Raw genomic sequence first — 12,978 nt, 5'->3', positions numbered from 1 at the left:
CTGCGACTCAAAACATTTTGGTATTTTTGAACGACAATAATCCAGAATTGTCCAGAAAGCCCTTTGTGCCCCTAATAAGCCCAAAGCGACTAAAAGCGGAAGAACAAGAAAACATATAGTCCTTGGTGGCACAGTCATCCGTCATCCTTCACATCTGCTTACCCTAATCTTACCTCGTTGCCATCCAATGGAACATTATGGGTGAGAGCACAAAGATTCAGAAGGGCAAGGCGTCAGCCAAACGCAATAGCGAGGCACGTCGTGAACAGAACCGTCTTGCTAGCCGAAACTATCGTATGTACTCTTCCTGATGTCATATCGGCAGATTTGACTATACTGACACCATCAACTTTGGTATCACAGGCGAAAAGCGGAAGCAGAAGCTGGCCCTTCTAAATGAGCTTTTAGACCCCAGCAACATTACTAGCATCACCGGTAACGGTAATATATATGATGTTCCGGGCCCCAGTGGTTCGAGTGACATCAGCGCTCCTCCAGCACCTCTGACTAACCATCTCATAACATTGGATCTCAACAGATTCGATGGCACTGAAACCTATTCTGCGCCGCAAGCCTGGGCAGATTTTACTCATGAGTCGGTTACGACGATCATTCCTAACCAACTGGCACCGGAGTTTCCCCCAGTGCTTGACAAAGACAACGCTCCCAACCTTGGATCTCATGAGCAATGGGAAGCTGTCACGCATGGGCTTATACAACAATCCCCAACGTTTACAGGCCAGTCCCCAGCAGACTGCATAGGCTATAGGGCCATAGAAGAAGCCTTCGAGGATAGTCCAGACTCTAGCCACAGATGCTCTCAAGGAGCCTCGAGCAATGACGATAGTTCCTTGAAAGACGCCCTACATGGAGTAGAGAGACTCAGCATTGAACAGAAACAATATCTTCTTCGTCGCCTACAAAAGGATACCCGGGAACCAAAATCTCCATCTCCTCCACAAAAGATGCTACGTCAGACTCCTGGCCAAATCCAAGCCATCCTATTTGCCAAAGCATTGATCAGGACAGCAAATGCGAGACCATCGCTTTTCCCAACGCAATACACAATGGATCCGGGGATATTTGGTGCAATATTCGCAAACTGCTACGCTCTCGGTATGGGGGGTGTAGACGAGATACTCCACGATGACGGTTGCAGTGTGTTCTCTGTCACGTCGGACGAAGGCCACCATCCATCAAAATTGTCCTTTGTGAAGTCAAGATTCTTGGATGTATCATCTGATCTTCAGCCGATTGAGAAACAGTTAACGTTTGGACATCATCCTTATATTGTGTGTCAGTATGGACGACTTCATGCTCTTGTGTACTAATGCAGCTAGGATGTTATTCCGTTCAAAACCTTTCGTGAGAACCTCATCACCGTTCTCGACCAAGATCCTAATGCCATTGATGAAGGGGCCTTGTGCCATGATATTCTTTCCGGCGGTTTCACATGCTGGGGAGCTGGAATGAACTCACGTGGCATGGGTGCAGGTGTGCCATGGGACTCACGTAGTTGGGAGCCCAGTATATGGTTTTTAATGAAGTATCGTACTTTAGCAGGTGAGTGGGATGGTGAGCTGTGGAAGAGTGTTCGGTGGTGGCATAGTGCTCGAGGGGAGAGAATGCAAATCTCGCAGGAAATAAATATAGGCAGCGACATCTTTCAGGGTACACCGAGGCGATAGATAACACACAACTACTGTCTTCACATTATTAAGGAATATTGACCTAAAGACAGTCTGGTATACCATGCCACATAGTATTACAGGACAAGTGCTACACGACAGGTTGATGATATAAAACACGAGTAAGAATATGGTATCACGAACAGTGCCTTACCAGACAAAGACCAAGCATTCAAAACCTGACTGCCGACCCAAGCTTCGAAAATAAGAACATGAAAAGGGGATACATGCATGAGGCGATTTTCATCACGCCCCTTACACCAAACATAGGTTAATGGTCCTTCGCGAGGCGTCAAGAAAGGCCGCGCTGATCGTTCCAATGATTCTCCAACATGCCATGCGTTAAGAAAACAAACATTTGAATTTGGCCCTTAAAAGGCATCCTCGAAGGGGCAATCCACGCTGTCATGGCCGTCACGCTCACATAGCGCACACCACTTCTCGGGGTCCATGATGCCACTTTCCTTGCCAGCAACGGGGCCTGACTCCATGGGGTTCGGCATGATCTTAACTGCAGGAGAGGGAGGTCCAGCACTCTTGAGTCTGAATGGAGTGAGAGGCGCAGGGGCGTCATCACCTGTAGGGGTATGCGGCTTAAGCTCCTCGCGACTGGCCTTCTTGATGGCCTTGGACTCGCCGTTGGTCTTAGCGCCATCAGGACCGAACATGTTGGTGCAGGTTAGGATATCGTGACCGTTAGTCTCACAGATCTCACACCAGAGGGTGCTAGTCTCTGTGGCATTGGAGTAGTCGTCACTCTCTGGCATTGTGTCGAGGGTGCTGACCCGCTTGTGTGTAGCGGTACTGGATCTCTTGAGGTTCTCGACTGGCCGGTTCTCCATTGCCTGGGCCATTACGACGGTATCTCGGGAGTCTCTGAAAGAAGACCTGTTGGCCGCTGTGCCGTTCTGACGGATTGTATCAAGCTCCTTCTCGAGTTCGTCCTCACGACTGTTCTTCTTCTCAAGGAGAGATTGTAGCTCAGCAACTTGTCGCTCGAGGTTATCGCGCGCGATCTTATTCGCCACAACATCTTCAGCCATCAATGAACCAGGCCTTGGTGCAGGAGGCTTGGGCTCTCCAGGAATAGAGTCTCGACTGAGGGAATGAATGATAGCTTTGAGGCCTCTAATCTCATCGTCTTTTTGCTCAAGCTCTTTGGAAGATACTGTATGATCGCCATCTGCTGGAGGAGCTGATGATGACTTTTCACGTTCGCGACGCAATTCTGTCCTTGTTCGCTCAACCTCCCCTCGCAAGAACTCAACTTCCCCTCGAGCTTCTGCTTCACCCCGACGAGCATCCTCTAAACCTTCCTCGAGTTCTTGAACCAGTTCTTCCAGTTGCTTTAGCTGGGTCGCGACAGAATCGACGTCTAGATTCCGTGACTCGAGTTCTCGAACATCGGCCATCAGCTCCTCTATCCGTTTCTCATACACGCGCTCAGTTTCGGTGCTGGCAAGCTCCAGAGTGTCGATAGTGCTCCGGAAGTCAGCTCGATGCGCGTCAAACTCTGCTGTGAGCATGGCAATCTTGTCGTTCTTTTCTCTTAGTAGTTGACGCAGCTGCGCAGTGTCCTTGTTGTCCCAGCTGTTTCGTTGCACTGTCGGCATGTCTGCTTGCTCCATGAGACCTTGCAGTTCAACTAAGCTACTCTCCATGTCGGCTAATGTAGCGGATTGCTCCTTTAGTTGCCGATCACGATCTTCAATCTGTGATCGTAGCCGATCGAGTTCCTCATCATTAACGTTGATGCGGGACGCAGGCCGAATCTTCATGGCGAACGACGAGACTGACCCAGAGCTTCCATTAGTACCGGTTCGCTGGATTCCCAAAGGGGCAGCGTCATCGTCAAGGCCTGATATCGACCCCAAGGCTGAAGCACTTCGTGGTCCATGACTTGGCTTCCGATCCATTCTCTGAGGTCTCTTGCTCGGATCACCCGATGTACCGCGGACGCTCTGAGCGAAGCGTGACTGCGTTGGACTACCATATCTGGTGGGAGTTTTGGCAGGTGTTGTCATGGAGGGTCTTGGGCCAGGCGTCATCTGCATCCGGCGTACAGGAGAGTCGGGCCGGGGAAGGGAAGTTCTGGGTGCCAGCTTTTGCTGAGGACTGGGAGCCCGGGCACCGGGTCCAACAGAAGCACTAAACTTGGGGAGACCAGGTGTTGGGGAAGTGTAGTTGAGCGAGTTTTGGTTGCCAGCCCGAAGTCCGCCCATCGCGCCTGGCGTCATGGGAAAGGGCGGGATCGAATCGCGACGAGGAAGGGCCTTGGCGGCTGGTAAGAAGATACCGGCGCCAGGGATTGTTGTTGTGAAGTATGATATGCTGTTGGCTACCGTCAGTGTCTAAAAACTCATGAGAGGCTACACTGTATTATTCTTACCCGTCTACATCGCCATCATTTTTGCCTCGGCTAGCAAAGTCTTGGTCGAGCTCGACACCAGCAAAAACTCCCTTCTTACCTTGCACAGGACCAACGAAACGAACAACGCCATGCATTCCACCAGGGACATCAACGATATCACCAAGTGCTACGTTCACAGCCTGTGAGCGTCCGGGCGTCGTAGGAGGCATCATGTTTTGTGAGGAGTCGCTCAGGACAGTATCAACTGCGTAGCTTTCAGAAACATCGGGGATGCTGGCGAGGGAGCCTTGTGTGAGCTGGGCCAGGGAACCTTTGCGTGGTAGAGGCGGCGGCGCGGCGCGCGAATGCGAAGCGTATGCGGACTTGAGGTTAGGGGTTGATGCAGCACTATTCGGTCTTCGGGTGGCGCGTGAGGAGCTCCTGGGACGGAGTTTTGGAGTCGTTGGTCTATGAGGAACCGTAGATGTTGTTGTTGTAGCAGAAGGCATCTTGGGAGGCGGCAAGGCCCAGCTGGGGCCCTTATTTCGGTGTCGGGTGCTGATTGCTGGCGTGTCTCATTTGTTTACACCCCACGCCGCATCTGGCAAAAAGGGGGGCAACCTTTGTTCTCGGGGAGCAACGAGCTTTTCTTGGCTGTGCTAACAATATTTTTAGTTCCCGTCAGGTACCGTCGGCTTTTAGCTTTGGCTTTCGTTTTAGTGGGAATGAGCACGGGTATGTATTGGCAGATTGGGTACTTGATCGGCTGGTGGTCTGTTGCTGGAGAGCTGAGGTACCGACGTTTCGGGGGCGGTCGAGAGGTGAAAGGTCTTGTCCAGGAGGAGTGACCGGAGAAATTGAACGACGGAAGAAATGTGACACGACGGATGTTGTCGCAGCGGGACAAATAACTAGACCGGAAATTCGAAAACGGTGAGGTGGTGGGGATTCAACGAGATGATGGGAGTAATTAGTCGTCTCTCTGGGAAAAAGAGAGGGATAGAGACAGAAGAAGATGACGGGAGTCAGAAAGCATCCAGCTATGGGTGGGATGTATGCGTGTATATAAACAATCGACAGTTCGGATATGCAGGAGAAGTCGGCTGTGCTCAGACTCAAAGTGGAGTGAAGCTATTGACAAAGAAAGGATAGCAATAGATGAAAAGTGATCCAGCGGCCCTGGTGCCAACGCTGTGAATGTTCATGGAATAAAATGAGAGGGACTGTGTTGGGTCAGAGAAAGGAACATTGGATTCTCCTCAATTTGAGAGCAGCTGGCCTCTTACTCTTGCCCCCAGGTTCATCAGGCTTTGTTTGGTTCGTTGTCACCGCTTCTAAACCCTCTCCCGGAGGGGTTCGGACAGGGACGATACAGGGGCTAGAGGGGATGGACAGGGAGACAAGCAAAGAAACCCGGGGAAGTCTGAACCGCAGCAAGGATTCAAGTGACCTCCATGCGAGAGTCTGAAAATGGTGGTGCGATGCAGTGTGCTGTGATAGCCTACTAGGTAGGGTGTCGATGCAGCTGCAGTACTCTGTATCCGCCTCTCTTAAAACAAACACGCGATAGATAAAGGAAAGGGTCTGGGGAATATCATGGACTACAGCATCAAAACAAAGAACAATCAATGAATGATTTCAACCAGGAGAAAAACGCATGACTTCTCTCTTATACAAGTTTAGCGCAAAGAAACACACTCCTCATGGCTGGCAAATATTCTCTTTCGCATCATGCTGACCTCCAACTAACTACCTTACCTACCTATAGGTACCTAAGTTATAACACTTCCCTTGCCCAATGTTGTCATGTTGCCATGATGAACACTATTTGTTTACACGCAACTAGGCGTCTGTCACCACGGCATCGTCCCGCTGCCATGCATTCACGCTGCATCAAGTGTGCCATATCCTTCACCGCCAATGGCGAACCATGTGCTGATGCTATCATACCTAGGTAGCTTCTCCAATTTACGTCCTTCAGCTCTAGGGGTCTCATTCGCTCCCGCATGCAACTGCACGGTGCACATCATGCTACCTAGCTACCCTGGCTTGGTAGGTGGAGGCTTGAATTCGTTGTAATGTATGGATTGTATAGAATACATACAATTCGTCTTGACATTAGCCATTATTACTGTAGCCGCCTTCCTGGAGTTGTGAGAAGCTCTAGGGCTGTCGTTGGATGATATAAATGGGGCTAGATTTTTTTTTTTTAAGGTACCTAAGGTAGGTAGTCTCTCAATGACATCCATGATAATGATAGGCTCTGACTTTCTGTCGACAAAGATTTGAATATAGGTGACTCAATACTCCTCTAAATTAAAAGCAATTTAAGCCAAATTATTTATTCCTAAGAAAAGGCATACCCTTTAGGACAACAGGCTACCGGAGATAAGAACACTTGGGATTCATATTTGAATCAAGATAAAAACCTAGTGGGCGTTAGAGTAGAGTGGGCTGTTGTTATATTTGGCACCATACCTGGCGAGCTCGGATAGCTCAAGGCCAGGTTAAGGCACCTGCATGTCTGAGGTTACTCAGTTATTTAGATCGATTCATCATGGCAAGCAAGGGCCGGAATAGCTGCAGAAGCTTCATAAACAGATTTCCCAGGTGGATGCAACTAGTTAACTAGAAAAGCATGGGATGCAAATTGCGACAATGCGGATGTGCGTCAACACCAGTAATGACATACAAGCTTCTGCCTGATGAGAAAGCTCATTTCCACCTCTTGCTCGTTCCCATAAAAACAACAATAATTAATCAAAGTCCGCCCATCTACTCAAATACAACCCCTCCCCTTCAGCCTCTTCTCCAAGCCCTGTCCGAAAGAGTCTGGAATATCGGTCCTACTGGGTTCCGTTGACAGGCACGTTATCAGAAGGGCTATGGGGGGCAGGCTGCTTCGTTCGAAGAGTGAGGGGGAATGGGTACTCGTCGGGGTCCTCTTCCTCACTGCGAACGATATTAGTAACGGCGTCAAGTCAAGCACGAAAGTTCACTTACGGAAGCTTCCATGCAACGTAGTCCTCAGTGTTCAAGCCTTCACGGCCTTCCTGAAGACTGGCAAAATCGCCGGGAGTCATCATGCCAGTGCGGTCTCGTGGCGAACCGGGCACAGAGAAGGGTCGCGAAATCTTTTGCTCGACACCAGGTATAAAGTCCTCCTCCTCATCGTCGCCACTGAAAGAATTGGGGTAGGCACGGCGTAGCGCTAGCTGACGAGCCTTGACATACTCCATGCCCATGCGCTTCCAGTCGAGGAGGTCGCTAAGACGCTCCGTGCGGTTTCGTTGGTTGATACGCTGGCGGCGACTCTTGCCGCAAAAGTCGTACATGAACGAAGTGAGCTGGTTGACGGAATCGTCAACGCCCTTGGTTCGTCGATCCACAATGTAGATACCATAGTCGCTCGAGTTCTCGATAAGCTCTTCCATGTAGCATCCAAAGCCTGAAAGGTTAGTGGTAATGCTGGGCACGCCCATGACAGTACATTCGGCGGGAGTATAGCCCCAAGGCTCATAGTACGAAGAGAAGACGCCCAGATGACAACCTCGGACAAAGTCGTCGTAATCGAGAGGAAGAACAGGATTGGCAGAGTTGAGGAACTCAGGGTGGAAGACTACCTTGACTCGGTCGGTGGGGTGGTTGAAAAGTTGTACACGTCGAATCTGGTTCAGGACAGGGTCCTCATGATCGTTGAGCATATTATGGGTGACAATTGGGGGAAGTCCGTGACGCTTCATGGCAAAGAGACGACGGCGAAGTAGAACTCGGTCTTGAGCAGAGATGAGTTCCTTCTCATCGGGCATGGGGTCACCCTCATGCCACTTAAGAGACCGCTCAAAGATGCGACGACCGATGCTTTGCTCAATAACGTGTGTGGTATCTCGGAGTGACTTGATAACCGCTTGACCCTTCAGCGCCTCCACAGTGAGCGAAGTGGTCTGAGCAGGCATGATAATGAAAGCAACAACTGTCACCTTGCTACCAGCGGCCTTGAGCCGATGGTTCAATCGTGCTAGGGACTCAATGAACATGTCGACACCCTTATTCCTGAACTCGTAACGACCGGCGGTGAAGAGGTACAGTGTGTTGTCGGGATCAAAGTCGTAGTGACCGTAGAAGTGCCCTCGAACAAAGTCATGAATCTTCTCCTTTGCCTGCTGATGCAGGTTTTGGAATTCATGAACCGCCGAGAACTTTGTGACATTCAGACCATTGGGCAGAACACCATCAGGCTTTCGCTTCAGCAGATGCTCGGACTCAAACGCTGTAATGTGAGAGACGGTGGTGAAAACATCACATGCATGCGCGGCTGCTCGTTCGATGCAGTATCGGTGGTAGATACCGCGCTTACCAGCCTCAGCATCGACATCGAACCATTGCAAGTTGTTGTAGAAATCCACAGAGCCAGCGCAGAGATATCGGCCGAGAAGAGTGGCGTGCGTGGTAAAGATCGTCGTCACATCGATGCGGCGCTTCTTGCAGAGGGGCAGGGCAACGCCAGCAAGCCACTCGTGAAAGTGAGCAATCACAGCCCTCTTCTTCTCATGGCAGACGAACTATAAGATATCAAGGTTAGCAGGTCTGATACGAATGGAATAGCCAAGCTAATTTACCTCTCCTAGGAACCAGGCGACCAGATAACCGAACACAATGGCCTCGTTGGTCTCATCATCACCAGGTGGTGAAGGAATGCTCGCGGCTTCCCACAAATCAGCCTTCCACTCATCCATGCGACCATAGGCGGTCTTGGTGTCAATTAGAATAACTCTGGGAGCCCCTTCAATCAACCAACGGCCATAAACAATGTGAACTCCTCGATCTCTCATGGACTGTAGGGTAGCAGCGATTTCCGGGCTGGTGGGTTCCATCTCCTCGACCTCAACGGCGGCCTATTGTGGTCAGTACGTGGAAGTCATGATAATCTTCAAGGGAAAGTCTTACCGATTGATGGTTAAGGGGACCAATCAATGTGTAGCGATCGCCATATTCAGCTGTTGTAACAGGAGCCTTGGATTTGATAACTGAGTAGATACCACCGACTGTGTTGCGCCGCGGGTTAGTATGTGAAGACTCGCGAGAATGAAGGATTTTGCTGTCGCAGATGACTGACCTCGATGAGCTACCTCAGTAGCAATCTCAAAGAGAAGGTGGTTCTTGATATCGCGAGTCTGTTGCTCGCCTTCACTCATCTTGACGTGTTTACCTCAATTCAAGAAGTGAGGAGTAAGTCGCTGAGGGGAAGAAAGGTAGACAGTGAACGCGATGATCTGATGGGCTTCGGCCAGGGGTCTGGTCGCGTTGAATTGAGCAGTGGAGCTAGCGCAGAGACCTTCAAGGTGGACAGTAACAGGAGAGCTGGAGAGCTGGGAAAGGAGCTGTAATAAAGGAGTAGGAAGCTGTAACGATGGTCCGCGAAGCCAATTGAGAGTTTTCTCGGGAGTAGCGAAGCGCGTGGCTGGGGGGAATCGGCAGAAGCGAAACGGAGGGGATCGAATCGAGATGGTGGTGGTCTCGATGTTGCGTCACTGTGCCGCTGATGAGAGTGAACCTAGCCTAAGAAACGGATCTGCATGCGATGGATGGATGAGCACTGAGCGAACATGGGGCATTCACAGGGGATGGGGGGATCCATTCGCAGATGGACATGTGCCCATGGGGAGCGGACATGTAGGAGCCAGAAAGACTAACAGCGATGGGTACTGCTATAATACCTAGTACAATGGATCTCAGGTCCAGGCGGTGGCGATTGATTTGCTTTGGTGTTTTCGAGTGCTACACCAATTGAGATGAGAGAGGGAGAGAGGAACCCAAGTGTGGTGAGGAAGAGAGAAAAAACGCAGGGAAAGAAAAATAAAAAGGAAAAATGGAAGTATAAGGGAGAAATTTCGAGCCCGGGAAGTTGGAAGCAAGCAACCAATATGGAGGGGGATTGTGTAGAGGACGTTGAGTTCACGAAAAAGATGGTGTAAGAATGTACTTGGCAGGTACCAAGAGGCCACTACAGCAACTCTCGGCCGTGATATCGCCTCCAGCTGAGGTGGTGTTGATGCTCCTACGGGTACAGCTTTTAGGCCTTCAGCTCGTACTCTGGCGTACTAGCGGCCCAAGCTTGGGTGGGGTCGGTGAGATGCCGGGGCCCCAAGCTCCTAGCAACGGCGCCTAAACAAAAGCCAACCCAAAGACCCGTATACCAAGCATACCTTAGCCTAGTACATAGGTAGCAAGCCCAAATGACTGTGGAATCCAGGGCAGGTTTCCCATCGCCACATGGAGCCGTTCTCTTGGCTCTCAAGGACAGGGACCAGGGTCAACGTTTTTACATGCCTTCAAAAAGACAATATGCTGGGTTAATGCCTGGAGGGGTCGATTGAGCGTAAGATTAGTGTTTCCTTCGACAGAGCCTCCAGTAAACAGAAATCAGCGACTATCATATGTATGACTGCCATCAGATCATTGGGACCTTTTTCCCTTCGCACTTCACTCGAAGAAGCTGTTTTGAGGGTCTCACTCAATTGCCAGCTCCTCTAAACTCAATCAAGATTAACCGCGCAGAAATGGACTTGGCCAGACGCCACGAACTTGACATCAAAAGGAATAGCTCCTTGCAACACCAACGCCACTCCGGTCAAAGAGCCGAGGCCGGCCCATTGATCAAAGTGTTTCACTGCCATTTCCAGGTCTCGATGTTACGCCATTATGAGATTGAGTTGCTTTGTTGAGGAGCATGGGTTGATTTTTCTCTCATCCCTCGCCTGTTGTTAGTCGAGACGCCTCGACGTTTTTCCTCAACGGCATGCGCAAATCCCCCACCCGTTCTGTAGGGTACGGTGCAGACTTTTTACTCTTCCACACTAGCGACTAAGTTAGGTTACAAGGACCCGACAAAACTTTTCATTCTAAAAAATTGACCTGCCTTATGTATGGCCAGACGCAAGTCTGGCACTTCTTGGGGGATGTCGGGATGAGGTCATGGAATGCGGGGGAATACCAGAGATCGACATGCTCAGCAGATGTGGTTTTTCCCCAAGTCACTGGAATCCTTTCTGTATTATGATACGCCATTATTAGAATCGATGCCAGCATTATCAAATCTACTAGCGCGAAATGTACCCTACTCTAGAAGGTACTAATCAGAGAAGGATGAAGGATAAGAGTATTAATCTTACTGCAAAGTACTGAGTAGTGTCTACCGATTCGTTATTTCACCAAATTGAATACTGCATAAAGCTACTAGGTGCCAGGTAAATTGCATACAAATTATTTTAGCAAAGTGTCTCCCATCAAATAGCCATAACCCACAAGGCCAGTTCATCACATGTTCTTGTCAACCTCATGCCCATATCGCATAATGGAAAATCTCTAGTCAGCTACAGAGAACCTACTTGCCATTGTTCGAGTTGATCGAAATTGACAACAGATTTCAAACAGCAAGTAAACAAAATGAAATAGGTGGCTTGTTGCCATTGACCAAACTTCTGTGGCTTAACTTCTACCGAGACCCGAGCTGTAATACTCACGTCTCAAATAACTCCCTTAATTCAGTTTTGTATGTCTATCCTTTGAAACACTACAAGATTAGCTCCCCACGGTTACGGGATTAACAAGCGTGTATGTGCCAGGACTGCTCCGTCAACCCGACTCCCTGCTTTTATTGAGACAGATGAGGGTTGAGTTTGAAGAACTTCATTACTCCAAATGCCACGGTAACAGAACACGAACTGGTATTGTCTAGCAATGATGCTCTGGGTTTCGTTAAAGAAACCATATAAGCGACCAGATGTAGCAGCAATTGGTAACGAGAATTGTCATGATTACTTCGTCACAAAGAAACAATGCAAGAAACAATGCGTTTCTCCCTCAACAAGAGTCACAGGGATAAGCTATCGACTCGCGAGCTGACTCAGTAATGGTCCTGTTTCTCCAAAAACAAGCATGCTCCGTTTTATTAAATCATAAAGGTCCAAGAAACACTGTGACTTCATTCAACAACCCATAGCACAAGAGTTTATCTGATTTTAGACTATTACAAGTAAAGGTCTATAAATCCTAAGATGAATATAAGAGGGACTTATTAAAGATCAGGGTCCCAGGCGCTAATATATATATATATATTTAGTAAGATTATTTAAATTGCAATACTAGGTAGGAGATGATATATCTTTAGCTACGAATATGTATATTCCATACCTTATCTATCTAAAGATAATGTCAAGGCCTGCTCTTAGGGGGGCCCTTGGATATTATGTTAAGATTAGATACAGTCGAATAGTGCAACTAACACCTACAAAGCAGCTCTTACAACCTCCCTGGAGAATAATAAATTTAAAACGTAACTCACACAGAATGTATTCTTTGGCCAGTTCCAAGGGATCAACTTAAAACACAATGAACTCCTTGAACCTTTAAGAAGGAATCTGATAACAGATTCAAGTTCTTATCCGAGAGATAAACACATCCAGTTTCAAGAGCTCTTGAACATGGATCACCCACATCCGAATTATGTTTGCCTTATTGGATGCTAACAAATAGTAAGCTAGTCCTGGTGATTGGGCTCATGAAGAAAAATTGCCCTGAAAAACATGTCTTCATCTTATGTTAACGTACATAGTATCATTTCTGTACACTTATCTCAGGTCTGTTATGAGCACCAAAGTGGTTCAGCCTTGCAGCCAGGAACATCATCATTGGCCGGCGTCCCAGATTGGCCCCGCAGTGGGGCAGAAAGTAATGCAAGGCTACAAAAATTTCCAAAATTTTCTAGATTTTGCTAAGATCTTTCTTTGCAAGCTGATCTGCCACAAGCATACTTTCACGGCAGTAAATTGTTCGAGATACGGGGAGCTCAATAGGCTTCGAACCCAGTAGAATTATTTTGTTCTATGACCTCAAATCGTTTTTCCTGGACAATAATTCGAAGCATAACAACAATTGAAC

At 48.7% G+C, this 12,978-nt stretch overlaps 2 protein-coding genes across 2 annotated transcripts; both read right to left on the bottom strand.

The window, feature by feature from the left end:
- Positions 1–2,059: 2,059 nt before the first annotated feature.
- J7337_002587 (uncharacterized protein) lies at positions 2,060–4,547 on the bottom strand (the record flags this gene model as incomplete). Its single annotated transcript, XM_044820314.1, has 2 exons — positions 2,060–4,019; positions 4,078–4,547. The coding sequence occupies 2 exons, from the start codon at positions 4,545–4,547 to the stop codon at positions 2,060–2,062; spliced, it is 2,430 nt and encodes an 809-aa protein (XP_044684614.1).
- Positions 4,548–6,884: 2,337 nt separating this feature from the next.
- Positions 6,885–9,233, bottom strand: GSY1 (glycogen synthase; the record flags this gene model as incomplete). Its single annotated transcript, XM_044820313.1, has 5 exons — positions 6,885–6,990; positions 7,042–8,600; positions 8,658–8,933; positions 8,986–9,083; positions 9,155–9,233. The coding sequence occupies 5 exons, from the start codon at positions 9,231–9,233 to the stop codon at positions 6,885–6,887; spliced, it is 2,118 nt and encodes a 705-aa protein (XP_044684613.1).
- Between the last annotated feature and the right edge of the window lie 3,745 nt (positions 9,234–12,978).

This window comes from Fusarium musae, chromosome 2 (genome assembly GCF_019915245.1).
Source record: "Fusarium musae strain F31 chromosome 2, whole genome shotgun sequence".
Lineage (NCBI taxonomy): Eukaryota > Fungi > Ascomycota > Sordariomycetes > Hypocreales > Nectriaceae > Fusarium > Fusarium musae.
Note: the sequence above shows the minus strand (reverse complement) of the source record. Positions and strands in the feature narration are given on the sequence as shown.